The sequence below is a fragment of the Bubalus bubalis genome, chromosome 15 (genome assembly GCF_019923935.1).
Source record: "Bubalus bubalis isolate 160015118507 breed Murrah chromosome 15, NDDB_SH_1, whole genome shotgun sequence".
Classification (NCBI taxonomy): domain Eukaryota; kingdom Metazoa; phylum Chordata; class Mammalia; order Artiodactyla; family Bovidae; genus Bubalus; species Bubalus bubalis.
The window spans coordinates 27,098,454-27,115,825 of NC_059171.1; the positions used below are offsets into that span (position 1 = coordinate 27,098,454).

At 41.3% G+C, this 17,372-nt stretch overlaps 1 protein-coding gene across 2 annotated transcripts in view; it reads left to right on the forward strand.

Moving 5' to 3' along the window:
• Positions 1-12,953: 12,953 nt before the first annotated feature.
• Positions 12,954-17,372, forward strand: part of PKHD1L1 (PKHD1 like 1) — a 177,424-nt gene continuing 173,005 nt past the window's right edge. For both annotated transcript variants that reach the window (XM_006069588.4, XM_044928623.2), the window contains exons 1-2: positions 12,954-13,138; positions 15,218-15,307. In XM_006069588.4, coding sequence (XP_006069650.4) covers positions 13,066-13,138; positions 15,218-15,307 — 163 coding nt within the window. In that variant the 5' untranslated portion in view covers positions 12,954-13,065. The remainder of the gene's footprint in view (positions 13,139-15,217; positions 15,308-17,372) is intronic.

The window sequence follows — 17,372 nt, forward strand, 5'->3', positions numbered from 1 at the left end:
ATTATGTCTGTTGTGCTAATGATAATCTATTTGCAGATGCTCCCCAGTGCCAGCATCATGGCCTCAGCTCTATCTCAGATCATCAGGCATCAGACTCTCATAAGTAGTCACAACCTAGATCCCTCCCACGCGCAGTTCACAGCAGGGTTCGAACTCCTATGAGAATCTAATGCCATGGCTGATCTGACAGGAGCTGGAGCTCAGGTGGTAATGTGTGCAGTGGGGAAGAGCTATAAACACAGATGAAGCTTTGTTTGCTTTCCTGCTGCTCACCTTCTGCTGTGTGGCCCAAGTTCCTAACAGGTCATCGACCAGTTACTGGTCTGTGGCCTGGGGTTTGGGGACCCCTGATGTAAGAAGTACAAGTCTTTTTTCCAGTTGAAGATTTGTTTGGAAAAATAATTTTTTAAAAAACAGCAATAAAACAACTTTTCACCATTTCCAACATGTCCAAAGCCCTGATCATTTCCAAAAGAGACTCACAAAATAAGAATTCTTCTTCCAGATGCATATGCAAGGAGAATGCTGGGGCTGTCAATTCCTCTACTGCTTATTTCAAAATGCTAAGATATTTTGATAATTCTACAATGTATCAAAATATCTGGCATTAGAACCTTTCCTAGATTTCTGTTGGTCTGAAACCTTGGGAGTTAACCAGGTGAAATCTGAAACTGGCTCCCATTCAAGGAGGGCAAGGAGAGACTGAGGAAAAAGGCAGATCCCTCTAGATTGATAGGTGGACAGTTTAACAAGCAAAGGAGCTTACATGTGAGGCTTATCTTGGGTGGCTGCAAGACAAGTAGATTTACGGACTTGCCACCCCCCAATCTTAAAAGTTTATGTGGAGGCCTTAACTGGGTTCAGTCATATATTGAGTCCAGATGGTCTCAACACCTTATTTTCTCAAATTTATGACGTCCTTGAAAACAGCTCCCACAATGGGAACAGTGGGCAGAATGTATATTCCAAAGACAGGGTGAGGATGAGGAGCCTCAGGTTGCCCAGGTTCAGCTGGAGGGTCAACCAGTTGTCACGTCCTTGATTGGATGAACTCTTCCTACTATTTCTCTTCTGTTTCAGTCTAAAAGCCAACCTGAACATTTTCAGTGAACATTGTTAAACTAAATTCTCTCTTTAGTTTATAGGATGTTAGAGAAAAGAATTTTGTTAAATGGTAAATCCAAGTTTTGGGAGTATCTTAGCTCTTCCTCTTGAGATTTCCTTGCATGAAAAAGCCTGCTGTTTGCAAGAATTTTTTTTTTTTTAATTAAAACACTAATTTTAGAGGCACAGAAAAACTAACTGAAAAACTAGACTTCATACAAATTTAAAATTTCTGCATTGCAAAAGACACTGTCAAAGGAATGAAAAGTTAAGTCACAGATTGGGAGGAAATACTCGCAAAAGATATTTCCAATGAGGTATGAATAATCTAAAATATACGAAGAACTCCTAAAATTCAACAATAAGAAAACAAACAACTTGATTTTAAAATGGGCCAAAAACCTTAACACACACTCCCCCAGAGAAGATAACACAGCTGGGAAATAAGCATATGAAAACGATGTTCTACATTATCTGTCATCAGGGAAATGCAGGTTCAGACAATTATGACAGCATTACACACCGAAAAGAATGGTCAAAATCCAGAACACTGACAATACCCAATACTGGGGAAGACGTGGAGCATCAGCAACCCTCACTCATCCTTGATAGGAACTCACTCACTTCGGAAAACAGGTTGATGGTTTTTTACAAAATTAAACACACTCCTACCACGTGATCTAGCAATCATACTCCTTGGTATCTACCCAAAGGAGCTGAAAATTTATACCCACATAAAAACCTTCACACAATGTTTACTGTGACTTTATTCATAACTGCCAAAACCTGGAAGCAATCAAGATGTCTTTTGGCTTCCCTGGCAGCTCACACAGTAAAGAATCCGCCTGCAATGCAGGAGACCCAGATTCAATCCCTGGGTTGGGAAGATCCCCTGGAGAAGGGAATGGCTACCCACTCCAGTATTTTTGCCTGGAGAATTCCATGGACAGAGTAGCCTGGTGGGCTACAGTCAGGATCACAGAGAGTCAGACATGACTGAGTGACTAATACACAAGATGTGTTTTACTTGGTGAATGGATAAATAAAGCATGGTACATCTAGACAACAGAATATTATTCAGTGCTCAAAAGAAATGAACTATCAAGTCATAGAAAGACACAGAAGAAACTTTAAATTCATATTACCAAGTGAAAGAAAACAATCTGACTACATACTGTATGATTCCAACTGTATGAAATTCTGAAAAAGGCAAAACTATGGAGACGGTAAAATAATCAATGGTTGTTTGGGATTGGGGAGAGGGAGGGATGAATAGGAGTACAGAGGATTTGTATGGCAGTGAAACTATGTGCAAAACTTTAGTGGTGTGTGCATGTCATCAAACATTTGTCCAAGTCCACAGAAAGTTCAATACCTTGAGTGAAACCCTAAACTACTGACTTCAGGTGACAATGAGCCAATGTAGGTTCATTAATTGTAACAAATGTGTCACTCTGGTGGAGAATGTTGATAACAGGGGAGACATGACATATGGAGGGGCAGGGGGTATGTGGGAAATCCCTGTACCTTCCGCTCTATTTTAACCTAAAACTACTCTTAAAAGTAGTCTATTAAAAAACCACCAGTGTAGCCTTTGCATCCCATCACATTAAATGTACAAGTGTCTGAGACAAAATGTAGTCATGTTGGTCTTATGGTGGGTTTAATAATTCCCTTAAGAAGTGATGGGCATAAATGATATGATATCACCAACAAATGTAGTAACATGTGAAAATATCAAAATATCTATGCTTTCGTTGGGTTACAAATTGCAGATACTGATAACAATACTCTGGTTTGTTGTCCACATTAATAATTGAAGGAAATGCAAATTTTCACTTAGAGGAAAGTGAAAATAAAGATGTAATTTCTTCCCAATCAAATTCATGAACATCTGCCCTCAAGGATTTCAGCCATTCTTGTGGCTTTAAATTCTATCTATGTGCTGCCGAATAACTCCACATTTGTTCACTTACTTCATATTTACATTTAGTTTGTAAGGATAGTTAGCATTTGTTGAGAGCTTATCACATGCTAGCACAATTCTATTTACTAAATCATTTATTTCTCAAAACAACACTATCAGGTAAGTTGTGTTATTTTCATTTTACAAAAAAAACAAAGCTGAAGCACAAGACTGTTTGATAGCTTGTTCCGGGCTTCCCAGCTACCGAGTGGCAGAGTGCACATGGGAGCCCAGGACTCTGCCTCCCAAGCCTGTGCCCTTAGCCTCTAAGCAACCCTTCCCCTAACTGGTGCCTTGAACTCAAGTTGGACCAGTAGGAGTATAGATCCCCTCCCCTAGAACAGAACCTGCTCCAGCCTTTCCACCTCATAGTCAATGGCACCACCATCCACCAGTTAACACTCAAAACCCAGAGTATCGAAGATTTCCCTTACCCCGTCAATCCACTCCAAAATATAATTCTACAAGCTAATAGCAGTACTATCTCCAACCCGTATCCAACAATCTGCCCACTTTTTTAACAATTCCAATCCTGCCATTCTAGTTCCATCTTTACCATCTCTAGTTTAGACCACTAAAATAGCATCCCAAACTGGCCTCATTTCCCTCCTTGTCTCCAATGTAATTCCTTCACACAGACAAGCTACAGTGCACTTTCTGCAACATGAGCCAAGCAGTCAGCTACCTCCACTTCAGGCTGGACACCTCCTTACTCGAGTCCCCAAATCCTTTCTGATTTGCCCCTGCCTCTCCCTCCAAACTCATCTCATATTCCCTTCCCCTCATTTGCTACCACGACTGACACTGGATTTTTGTTCCTTTACAGGTTTTTTTCTCACTCAACCTTATTTGCCATTTATTTTTAAAGAGAGGGAAGAAGGCATAGGGGCAAATTACAAACCACCAGCACCTACTTGATCAGGAAATACTGCAAAACATTTCATAATATAAAGTCAGGATCAATAGCTCCTTTTCTGCCTCAAAACATGTATTACCTTTTGGCAAAGGCTCATAGGTGGTTGACATGTTCTCAGTTCTGTACTAGAAAAAATTTTCTCAGCTAGGATTATCCTACCTTATAGATAGTTATTTGAAAAAGGGAGGGTTAATAACTTAGTGTCTAAAAAAATAAGGCTCAATATAGCTTCCATATGTCAATTTACGTAGGGTTTTTGGAAAAATGCAGAATTACCAAGTGATTCATCCCTCTGAGAACTTTGCCACCTTACTAAATCATTTCACCCAGTGCTGCATTTTCCAGGCATTTCAAACAAGTTATACTCTTATAAGATGATTTGTTTATTTCAGTTCATATATAATAAAAATAAGCATGCAGAACCGACATTTGAGCCATGATATTGGGCTGATTTCTACTACCAGTTCATATAGCTAGGTGCCAATATGGCTCATTTACTATTACTAATGCTATTTGCTTTCCAAAATTTGTTCAAGAAAAAAGTACTTTTGCCGCAGAAGACAACACGATGACACTGCTAGCTAGCTAAAAACATCTGGATCAGGGGCCCCCAACCTTCAGGATCTCATGCCTGATGACCTGAGGTGGAGCTGCTGAAAGAATAATAAAGTGTAATAATAATAATAAGTGTAATGTATTTGAATCATCCGAATACCAGCCCCGCCCCCTCCCCGAGTCTATGTAAAAACTGTCTTCCATGAAACCGGTCCCTGGTACCAAAAAGGTTAAGGATGGCTAATCTAGAGTTTTTCTTTTACACAGGTGAACATGCCTTTTTATCAAATATTGTATATGGTTACAATGTCAGACCTTTTCCATGCTGCCAAATAAGGAAAATAAGAGAAATAAAGAGAGGGAATACAAAACTTCCCCATCCCCCTCGAAAAGCATGATTTATCAATCAGATCAGATCAGATCAGATTTGGGGAGGTTACAAACAATAGTACCTGATCGGCAAACTATAGCACTATGGAAATTTATAGGAAGAATATCTAAAACTCACATTATCATTGGAAACACCATGCAAATCAAAATGTGGAAAACAGGGAGAAACTAAGGCATTTTCTAAGACTCCAAGGGGAAAAAACCTCTGAAACAGTCCTTGCGTGAATAGTCTGTTTAGGTCACTTCCAAGGCAATGAACAAACTCCAGCATTTACGCTGTGTTCCTCTGGTCAAGAGTCAAGCTCCTGAGAGAATCTGATTGGCTTACTCTGGATCATTACCGCCCCTTGCCCGCCTCTGCACACACACACACACACAAACACACTTTGACTCAACAGACTATCTCTAATGAGAAAGAAATCATTCCACAAAGGAGAAATTGGGATGCTATTTTTAAAAGGGAGAAATGAGTGCTCCCCAAATAACAACTGTCTACTTCAAACAATGGACCCCCAAATTCCCAAGGCAATAAAAACCAAACCCACAGGCTTACTTGAGAACAAAGCCTTGTTCATCAGTAGGTTTTAGAGCCTCTCTACGTCTTGACATCTTTCTAGCTTCCTGACTTTTTATCTGAGAATGCTGCTGCTGACAGTGTCATCTTAGTGCAGGAAAGTGACTTCAGGTCTAGAGAGTAAAACCACTAGTTTGCCCAAAGTTGCCTGCTCAGAAAGTCTGCACTTGCACACTTCAAGTAGCTGGAGGAAAAAAAAAAAAGCACCATTCTCATTGATTTCATTTCAGTTTTAAGATCACCACCCTGGCTCGCTGCAGTGACTTTATTTATCCCTGGCTATTGATTCCCCAACTCTTCTAGCTTATAGTGACAGGTAGACTCGAAGATGAGATCTCCAATTCCTGCCTATTCTTTCAGGAACCACTCCAATCAGGATTTCACCCCCACCAGTTTACTGAAACTGCTCTTATCAGTCTCCAATAAGCTTCACATTGTTCAATCCAAAGGCAATTGTCCGTACTCTTCTTGCTTGACATAGCAGCAACAATTGGCGGTTATTACTTCTTCCTCCTTAACATCTCTACTAGGGTTCTCAGACAATACTCTCACCTGATATTTTTGTGCCCTCTTTGGCCACTCATTCTCAGTCAGCTTTGTTTTTCTTCTTCTTTCCTACTAATAAGGCTCAGGCTTCAGATCTTTTCATGTTTCCATCTATATTCTACTCTCTAGGTGATCACAGTTGGGTCTCACTGTTTTTAAAACATGGGCTCTTGATGCACTTTCTCAAATCCACCCTTTCAACATTCTTCCCCAGCAGTTAATGGCCCCCATACTCCTGGGTATTAAGACCCAAACCCTTGCAGTCATGTTTGACTTCTCCTTTTTGTCTCTTACTCTCCGTACTCCCTGTCAACAAATCCTGTTAACCCAGCTCTCAGATATATCCAGAATCCGACCCCTTTGCACCACCAACACTGTCCCCATCCTGGTCCAAGCTACCCCTTGCTCGCCCAGGTTATTTGCCCTAGCCATCTAAGTGATCTCCCTGCATCTGCCCTTGCCCCAGTGCAACAAAATAGCAGCTGGGTGTTGAAAACATAAATTGGGACCCATGTCAGCTCAGTATTCTACAGTGGATTCCCATCTCACTCAGAGTCAAAGCAATGATCCTCCATGGCCTGTCCCTCCTCTCACTGCTTCTCACATCTTCCAGCACCCTGCTTGTTCTTGCCACTCAGGCCACTCTGGCTTTCCTGCCCCTTACACACTAGACACACTCCCTCCTTACCCGTTGGCATTTGTTCTCCCAGTTGTCTAGAAAGCTCTTCTCCCAGATGTCCATGTGGCTAAGCTACTCACTTCAGACCTTCAGATCTTCACTCAAAATTCACTTTCTCCGTGACAACTTCATATTCATCCTATCTAAAACTCCATTACATCCTACACTCACACACACATAATTCTATTCTTCCCTGATTTATTTTTTCTCTCTAGCCTGTATTATTTTCTAACATACTGTAAATTATATTTTACTCATTTATTTTGTTTATTGTCTGTTTCCACTAAAAATGTAAATTCTATATAAAAGAGATTTTTAAAAAATTACTGCTGTCTTCTTATACCTATTATACGGAATAATTGTTGAAGGCAAATTACTGTTTTGTAGGCACTTCATTTTGTTAACCATCTTTCACAGTTCGGTCTAGATTCAAAATCAGGGTTCAACACACAGCTCATTTTCCAAGCCAGTGAATTCCTTATTCCTTCCAGTTATGCAAAAGTTATCCCTTTTTCTGGTTATGTTTAAATCAAAGAATCAACAAGTTTAAAACTTGCCTTTTTTGTTGTTGTTGTCATAAGGGCAGGCAGGACCATCTACATAATCATGAGATCTCAGACAAAATGAAAATAGGGATTCTTCCTCATTCAAAAAGTAGTAAGGATTTCAAGATGGTGAAGCAGAGCACTAATCCAAACGTGGGGCCCTATGAGACTGCACAAGGCATAGTCCCATGATGGTTGCTACATAGGCAGTTTTTTTGTTAGAGCTAGATTTTTTCAAAAACTTACAAAAGCATGTGATTTGGTAGTTAGGATTCCTTTTTCGTGTTTTCTCATGTCCATGTTCCATGATGAGTCTGTATTGTAAAGGTTTAAATATTCTCAAGAGTCTATTAATAAATCATTAGTCATGTAGACCACATAACCCCTTTTTCTGGTTCCAATTTGAAATCTTGGTTATATAAATTTCCATCTACTTATAATTATTAATTGTCTCTTTTGTTAACAATTCAGGGCTTTCCTCCTAGCTCAGTTGGTAAAGAATCTGCCTGCAGTGCAGGAGACCCAGGTTTGATTCCTGGGTAGGGAAGATCCCCTGGAGAAGGAAATGGCAGCCCACTCCAGTATTCTTGCCTGGAGAATCTGATGGACAGAGGAGCCTGCAGGCTACATGGCCTTGTGGTCTCAAGAGTTGGACATGACTTAGCCACTAAACCACCACCATGTTAACAATTTAAGATTACAAATCTCACTGCTGTGATATTTTTTAGGACACTGATTTACCACATAAATATGCACTACTTATAACAGAAATATTAAACATGCTCATTAAATCAAAAAGAATTGAGTAAAAATCTATAAATGTAAATAACAGCACTTGGCTCTTTAAGAAATTTAGGCATTACATGACAGGAAAGCAGACTATTTGTTGAAATATCAATTTTCCTAAAGCCAATTAGCCAAATAATCAATGTGTTGAATGACTAACTTGCCAAATTTGCTAAATTAATGTGGTTTAACATAAATATTTAGCAACTTGAGTAAGACTGATTTTGGTTACTGATGATGACAGATATAGAAAAATTATACACACATTTTTTATATTATAATATGTGATATTCACAGTGTCATATATATGTATATATTATATGCATATATATGCATATATTTGTATATATATTTATACATGTGAAGTGAAAGTCGTTCAGTCATGTCTGACTCTTTGTGACCCAATGACCTTACAGTCCATGGAATTCTCCAGGCTCTCCTGAAGGCGGATTCTTTACCAGCTGAGCCACCAGGGAAGCCCAGTAAAACTGGAGTGGGTAGCCTATCCATTCTCCAGGGGATCTTCCTGACTCAGGAATCAAACTGGGGTCTCCTGCATTGCAGGTGGATTCTTTACCAACTGAGCTATAAAGGAATATTTATTACATACTTACATATATAGCTAACTTGTTACAAGACTAGGTGTACTGGAAGTAAAGATATCTGGGAGGGATGATTATAATCCTGAAAGGACCACGTGTTTAGCATGAGTTAAGTTAAAAATGAAATAAAACACAATAAGAATGAACAATTTATATATTAAATATTGTATGCCATTTGCTGGTGGAGATACTCAAAAGAATTTTATGAAAGAATCTTAAAAATATTAAAAGTTTGGCAAATAGAAATAAACAAAATGAGGTCCCTAATCCAATGCTTTTGAACTGTGGTGTTGGAGAAGACTCTTGAGAGTCCCTTGGACTGCAAGGAAATCCAACCAGTCCATTCTAAAGGAGATCAGTCCTGGGTGTTCTTTGGAAGGAATGATGCTGAAGCTGAAACTCCAGTACTTCGGCCACCTCATGCGAAGAGTTGACTCATTGGAAAAGACTCTGATGCTGGGAGGGATTGGGGGCAGGAGGAAAAGGGGACGACAGAAGATGAGATGGCTGGACGGCATCACCGACTCAATGGACGTGAGTCTGAGTGAACTCCAGGAATTGGTGATGGACAGGGAGGCCTGGCGTGCTGTGATTCATGGGGTCACAAAGAGTTGGACACGACTGAGCGACTGAACTGAACTGAACTGAATCACTTTATTGATATACTGAAAAGTTAGGAAAGCTTTCCTTTTCATTTAAACAATATGGATTCTTCCTTCAAGAAAGTGTGCCTATTTCAACAATTCCTGATTAAAAATCACATCAGCATATGTCTGTAACAAGATTTTTCACCTACTTCTAACTTATTCCATATTTTTGAATGACATTTTCTACTTTTTAACACCAAAAGCATTTAAAATATCCTTTTTAGTATCTTTTAGCCTCTGCCTCATAGTCTATTTAAATTAAAAAATTTAAAAGCCTGTGCAAAGATTGGAATTTTGAATAAAATTGAATTCACTTTTTACTGAGGTCATCTAAAATTTAATTTAGATTATTTTAACTTGAATTTGAAAGTTAATAATAAATAAATAAATATTTATTAAATAAATAATAAAGAAATCAAAATTAACCAAAAATTCCATACAAAAATTCTATAAATTTTTGTTTATTGATATTGAAATATATACTTCTACATGGTTTAGTCGCTAAGTCAGGTCCAACTCTTGTGACCCCAGAGACTGTTGCCTGCCAGGCTCCTCTGTCCACGGAATTCTCCAGGCAAGAATACTGGAGTGGGTTGCCATTTCCTTCTCCAATAAGTCTACATATTTCATAGCTAATAACCTAAAGTGAGCATTTTTGTTTAAGCTGTTAATTACTGCTCTATTCCTTAGTGATCAGTGCAAAGAAATAGAGGAAAACAATAGAATGGGAAAGACTAGAGATCTCTTCAAGAAAATTAGAGATACCAAGGGAACATTTCATGCAAATGGATTTCATGGGCTCAACAAAGGACAGAAATGGTATGGCCCTAACACAAGCAGAAAATATTTAGAAGAGGTGGCAAGAATACACAGAAGAACTGTACAAAACAGATCTTCACGACCCAGATAATCACGATGGTGTGTTCATTCACCTAGAGCCAGGCATCCTGGAATGTGAAGTCAAGTGGGTCTTAGGAAGCATCACTAAGAACAAAGCTCGTGCAGGTGATGGAATTCCAATTGAGCTATTTCAAATCCTAAAAGATGATGCTGTGAAAGTGCTGCATGCAATATTCCAGCAAATTTGGAAAACTCAGCAGTGGCCACAGGACTGGAAAAGAGAGGCAATGCCAAAGAATGCTCAAACTACTGCACAATTGCACTCATCTCACACACTAGTAAAGTAATGCTCAAAATTCTCCAAGCCAGAATTCAACAATACATGAACTGTGAACTTCCAGATGTTCAAGCTGGTTTTAGAAAAGGCAGAGGAACCAGAGATCAAATTGCCAACATTCGCTGGATCATTGAAAAAGCAAGAGAGTTCCAGAAAAACATCTATTTCTGCTTTATTGACTATGCCAAAGCCTTTGACTGTGTGGATCACAATAAACTGTGGAAAATTCTGAAAGAGCTGCACATACCAGACCACCTGACCTGCCTCTTGAGAAACCTATATGCAGGTCAGGAAGTAACAGTTAGAACTGGACATGGAACAACAGACTGGTTCCAAATAGGAAAAGGAGTAAGTCAAGGCTGTATACTGTCACCCTGCTTATTTAAGATATATGCAGAGTACATCATGAGAAACGCTGGGCTGAAGGAAGTACAAGCTGGAATCAAGATTGCCGGAAGAAACATCAATAACCTCAGATATGCAGATTATACCACTCTTATGGCAGAAAGTGAAGAAGAACTAAAGAGCCTCGTGATGAAAGTGAAAGAGGAGAGTGAAAAAGTTGGCTTAAAAAGCTCAACATTCAGAAAACAAAGATAATGGCATCTGGTCCCATCACTTCATGGCAAATAGATGGAGAAACAGTGGAAACAGTGGCCAACTTTATTTTTTGGGCTCCAAAATCACTGCACATGGTGACTGCAGCCATGACATTAAAAGACGCTTACTCCTTGGAAGGAAAATTATGACCAACCTAGAGAGCATATTAAAAAGCAGAGACATTACTTCACCAACAAAGGTCCGTCTAGTCAAGGCTCTGGTTTTTCCAGTAGTCATGTATGGATATGCAAGTTGGACTATAAAGAAAGCTGAGTGCCAAAGAATTGATGCTTTTGAACTGTGGTGTTGGAGAAGACTCTTGAGAGTCTCTTGGACTGCAAGGAGATCCAACCAGTCCATTCTAAAGGAAATCAGTCCTGAATATTCATTGGAAGGACTGATGCTGAAGCTGAAACTCCCAATACTTTGGCCACCTGAAGCGAAGAGTTGACTCAGTTGAAAGAACCTCACGTTGGGAAAGATTGAAGATGGGAGGAAAGGGGACGACAGAGGATGAGATTGTTGGCTGGGATCACTGACTCAATGAACATGAGTTTGAGTAAACTCAGGGAGTTGATGATGGACAAGGAGGCCTGGTGTGCTGCACTCCATGGGGTCACAAAGAGTCGGACACGACTGAGCGACTGAACTGAACTGAATTAACACTACAATCTTTAAATTTAATAAATTTGGCAAATCAGAATTAGCAAGTTGGCATTCAATTAGATAATCTTCTGCTCATTGGTCTGCTTCTGGATAGAAAAGGGGAAGAGTAAAAAAAGAAACCCTACAGTAATATCAATTTTCAAAAGTGATGGATGAGAAAAACATTAGATAGAAGCAATTGGAGAAATAGAAAGAAACCCAAGCATATTAGAAGGAATGGAATTTCAAGAAAGATGTCAACAGTGTCACGAGCTTCTGTGATTTCCAGGAGAAGTAAGGAAGGTTAGGGTACCTATGCAGGCATTGCTTTCAGCAGAGCAACTGACAGTCCGTTTGCACAAAATTATAAGGTGACTATAATGAACTGAATCTAACAACAGCAACAACATTTTACCCTGCTGAGATTCCTGAAGAGCAAGGAAGCTTGCTTTTTTTATTTCTAATTTTATTTCACTTATTTTAGAGTTCTGTCTTTCCAAGTAGAGTTGTCAAATTTAGTAAATAAAAATACAGAATGCCAATTTAAATGCAAATTTCAATAAATAATGAATAATTTTCCGTGTGAGTATGTCCTAGGCATTGAAGTCTGCCGAACAGGAGCCAGTGCAGGGCATAAAAGCCCTGGCTCTGAAGTTTCTGGGCTCAAGTCCTGGGTCGACACTTAGGTGTGTATGGCTTTGGGCAAGTAACCTAAAGTTCGCCTCAGTTAGGGCGTGTGAGGATGGGGGTCATAATCATAGTAACAGTCCTTATGGAACTGTTGTGAGTTGAAGTCTCTAGGGCGCCTGTTTGGGGGGTGGGGGGACGTGCCCAGAGATCAACAAACATTGAAGTCCAGAAATGGTGGGGCGGGGTCGGGGGTGAAAAGAGAGAAAGGAACGAAGGAGCGAAGGAAGTTTGGAAGGAAGGGAGGAAGGACGGGGTGGGGGAGGAGGTGAATAGCGGGAGGGAGAAAAGGCGGAGTTGATGGAACACTTGCCGCTGGATCTTTCTTGCGAAGAAAAAGTGGGGTTATTGAACCCGTGGAGACACCCTTGCAGCGTCAGCACTCAAGTCTGAGTGCGGAGGTGCGGTGGCGACCAACGGGCCAGGGCGCCAGGCGCTGGATGAAAGGTGTGCGTCTGCGCGCGAACCCCGGGGGCGCCCGGGCCGGCGGGGCGGGGCGGGGCGGGGCGGGGCGGGCGTGGGGCGGCCCCGGGGCTGCGAGTCCGCCTGCGCGCCTGGACGAGGCGGGCGCGCTAGCGGGCTGAGCGCGGCGTGGGCCGAGCTGCAGACGAGTAGCGGGCGTGGACCCTGCGCCTCTAGCTCTTCAATGGGACACCTGTGGCTTTGGGGGACCTGCGGCCTCTGGGGGCTGCTCCTGAGCATCGTAGAGCCCCGCGCAGGTAACTCAGTTGGGGCACCAGGGAGGCAAGCAGGAGAGTTTGGTGTAGAAGCTCCCGAGGTCCGGGGATGGGCGGCACCGCCTGGCTCCTGCCAAGGTCAAGGCTGAGGGTGCGCAACTGCATGGCGATCCTGGGGACTAGGTTTAGTAATCCTGAGACGCAGGATTAGCCTGAGACAGACAGACACGCAGTCACAGAAAGACATACGAAGACAGATTGCTCTTGCCGTCAGAGGTGCTGTTTGAATTATGGAACCTCACCCCTTCCATCCGTGGTGACTCAGTTGAAAAATAGACTGCAATTTGGCTGCGGGTGGGCTTCCCTGCTGCCTCAGACGGTAAAGACCCCGCCTGCAATGCGGGAGACCTGGGTCGGGAAGATCCCCTGGAAAAGGGTATGGCAATCCACTCCAGTACTCTTGCCTGGAGAATCCCATAGACGGGGGAACCTGGTGGGCTTCAGTGCATGGGGTCGTAGAGTCGGACACGACTGAGGAACTAAAACTTCACCTTTTTCACTTGGCTGGGGGTGGAGGACACAATCCGACCCCTCTCTTCTCCATTTTTGGGTCCCTTCTCCATTAAAGAAGGACAGAGTCTCCCAGTAGGACAGGAATGGGTCTTTGTGGCGGGTGTCAGTCATTTCCAGGGGCAGCTGCCCTGTGCATTCAACTAATACCCAAGAGAGGGCTGGGACAAGACTTGATAAGATAAGAAACTGGAGTTGGCGGTGGAGATAACGGGAAGGATGAACCTGAGATAGGCGAGAAGCAGTGCCTCTAGGACATAGGATCCAGCCTGCTCGCTGGAGTTTCCTACTCCTGGCTGTGGACTGCTCCAGGTTACAAATGTGCCTGAAGCAGAAGTGGCCTTGAAACTCTTGACAAAGACAGATGTCAAGGGCAGTCATTGGGTCTTGGAGCGGGGAGGCAGTCTTCTTTATGGTGGAGAGCTTTTGCCACTGTAGGTGAAGTCCACACTAAACTTTTCTCAGGCAGGAATGAAATCATAATTTTTAAACTTTTTCTCAGTCGTCCATTTCAATCTGTGGCTTTTCTTTATGTCACTTAACTTTTTCCACCTATTCTGAGATTTTGTTACTGGACCGAATTAATTACCTGTACAGTTTAAGCAGAAAATAAATCCCTTAAGCCATCCTGTAACTTTTGAGTTATTTTGAAGCATCAATTCCAGTTCCCCAAAGAAACTGCTCACTCATCCCTGTGTTTGCAGAGGCACCTGTCTTGGCCTAGAAGTCCACCTTGCCCCCGGTTTGTCCAGTCTAGCTAATCCGTGTTTGCTCTCCCAGGCGCAGCAGCTACACTCTTTTTTCAAAAAGCCAGTATGACCCAAGCAGTGTGGATGAAATGCCCCTTCTTACTCACGTCACCCCTGTGCTCTCTTCTGTCACTCTACAAGTTGAGCTTTTGGAAAAGTTGGGAATGCTGCACATTTGTCAATGCCCAGGAGCCTAACACTGTTTATTGAATGAATTAGTGACCTTTACATTGAGAACTCACTATCATCAGAAAGTTTCAGAAATGATCTTCCCTGAAGTCTTAACTCTGTCACAGAAAACAGTTTCTTCTTAAAACATACCATTCCTTTCTGTACCTGGACTATTCTTTCAATTTACCAGGCTATGCATTTCTTAGGGGTTTTGATAATGACCGTATTCTCCACAGAGCTGTTTCTCCAGCCTTGTCTGCTGCTCATGTGGGCTGATAGCTGTAGTTATGGAACTGACTGTATCTAGCAGAGCTCTATATGCAATTAAGGGTCTAATAAATGTTTAATATGATAGGTACGAATGCTGAAAATGATCATGTATTATTCCTCTTTGTAGCAGGTAAGATAGTGCTCTACGTGAAGCCAATGAGTATTAACTAAGTTAAAGACTTAACTCCCTGTCTGGTCATTGGTTAGGAATAGAACCAAAAATAAAACATAAGTGTATTTACTTTCTGTCCTGTAATCTCCATGATGATTTTCTTACACCATTGTAATTTGTAACATAACATTTGATGCTGAAATGACGTACTTGAGGCTTTTACTTCTACTGTACTTTCATATCTTTCAGATGGCTCGAAAATAATTCCCAAAATCACAGAAATAATACCTAAATATGGCAGCATAAATGGAGCAACAAGGCTGACTATCAAAGGAGAAGGTACGGTTGCCTTTTATTTTTCACCAAGGTTGAGGTGTTTTAAAGACTTTCACATTTAGAGATTGATTTTTTTCCTCTTCTAAATCCACTAGAGTTGCTTCTCTATTTGGCCAGAGTAGGAAAACTCTATCCTCTTTGACACCTAATGAAACCCCAGAGAGTCTCTATCAACCTGACCATCTGAATTTGTATTATAATTACTTGTTTAACTCCAGGATCTGGACTATAATGATTGAATTGAAAGGAACATCTTTAACCCAACTCTGCAGTTACCTACTTTGTTCTTCATGGGTCTAATAGCATTTATTTTTATATTAAATAAAATATTTGTGGAGTTCGAGGGAGTAGGATGTTAGTAAGGAGGTATGATGGAGAAGTAGAATGGTTATGAAGGGAAAAAGACAGTTGAAAGCAAAGCTTTGGATCCCTTCTTCTGCCACGCAATCCTTATCATATACTTTATCAGAACATGGGTTATGTATGACTTTCTCCTTGCCTGGTCTTGGGATGGAAACAAAGTAGGCAATTACTAAATATATTTAGTGAGCAACTGTTTCTTGAGTTAAATAGAAATACATGGTTCATTTAGCCATTCAGCCTTTACAATCTAAATGATGGTAGTATTCAGATAGTTATGAATTTTTGAAGGATGGGAAAGAAAGGTTTTTAAAGAATATTAATAAAAACTTTTATTTAGTCTTTAAAATAAAAAGTGAAATGGGATTTTTTTGGAGTCAGAGAATTAACAAAGCAAGATATTTAACAATTCTGTCATATATATTGAAGTGTCTTTCAATATTTCTAAGTAAAATTTCTGTAGAATTTTAATCTCTCAATGGTGTACTTGAAATGGTTTGTGCCTCTAAATTGTGAACAGTACATTTTAGATTAAAATGTGTGTGTGTGTGTGTGTGTGTGTGTTTTTAAGAGTTAGACACCTGGAGACAATGTGTTTGTTAAAGACTTTTTAAAATGTCTTTATCCATAGGTCCCTTATAATATTTATTGTTAGTATTTCTTAGATAGTGCTGGATTTTTAACAGAGATTTAGATGCCATGAGAGAAGCACCCGAAACAAAACAAAACAAGAAAACCGCTCAGCTATTTCCTTTTGCCTCAAAAGTGGGAAGCTGCTATATTAACACAGGGAGCCCAGCCTGGTGCTCTGTGACTACCTAAGGGTAGGATGGGGGTGGGTGGGAGACTCAAGAGGGAGGGATATATGTGTGTGTGTGTGTGTGTGTGTGTGTGTGTGTGTGTGTGTGTGTATAGGGCTTCCTTTGTAGCTCAGTCGGTAAAGAATTTGCCTGCAGTGCAGGAAACCCGGGTTTGATCCCTGGATTGGGAAGATCCCCTGAAGAAGGAAATGGCAACCTACTCCAGTATCCTTGCCTGGAAAATCTCATGGACAGAGGAGCCTGATGGGCTGCAGTCCATGGGGTCGCAAAGAGTTGGGCACAGCTAAGCGACTAACACTTATTTACTTATATATATATAATTATGAGTGATTTGTGATGTTGCACAGCAGAAACCAACACTATAAAGCTGCTGCTGCTGCTAAGTCGCTTCAGTCATGTCCGACTCTGTGTGACCCCATAGACGGCAGCCCAGCAGGCTTCCCCGTCCCTGGGATTCTCCAGGCAAGAACACTGGAGTGGGTTGCCATTTCCTTCTCCAATGCATGAAAGTAAAAAGTGAAAGTGAAGTCGCTCAGTCGTGTCTGACTCTATCGACCCCATGGACTGCAGCCCACCAGGCTCCTCCGTCCATGGGATTTTCTAGGCAAAAGTACTGGAGTGGGGTGCCATTGCCTTCTCTGCATTATAAAGCAATTACCTCCAATTAAAAATAAATAAATAAACACCTACACCTTTTCTGTGGGCTTCCGAGGTGGTGCTAGGGGTAAAGAACCTGCCTGCCAATGCAGGAGACGTAAGAGACAGGGTTTTAATCCCCCTGGGTTGGGAAGATCCCCCTGGAGGAGGGCACGGCCACCCACTCCAGTATTCTTGCCTGGAGAATCCCATGGACAGAGGAGCCTGCTGGGCTGTGGTCCACAGGGTCA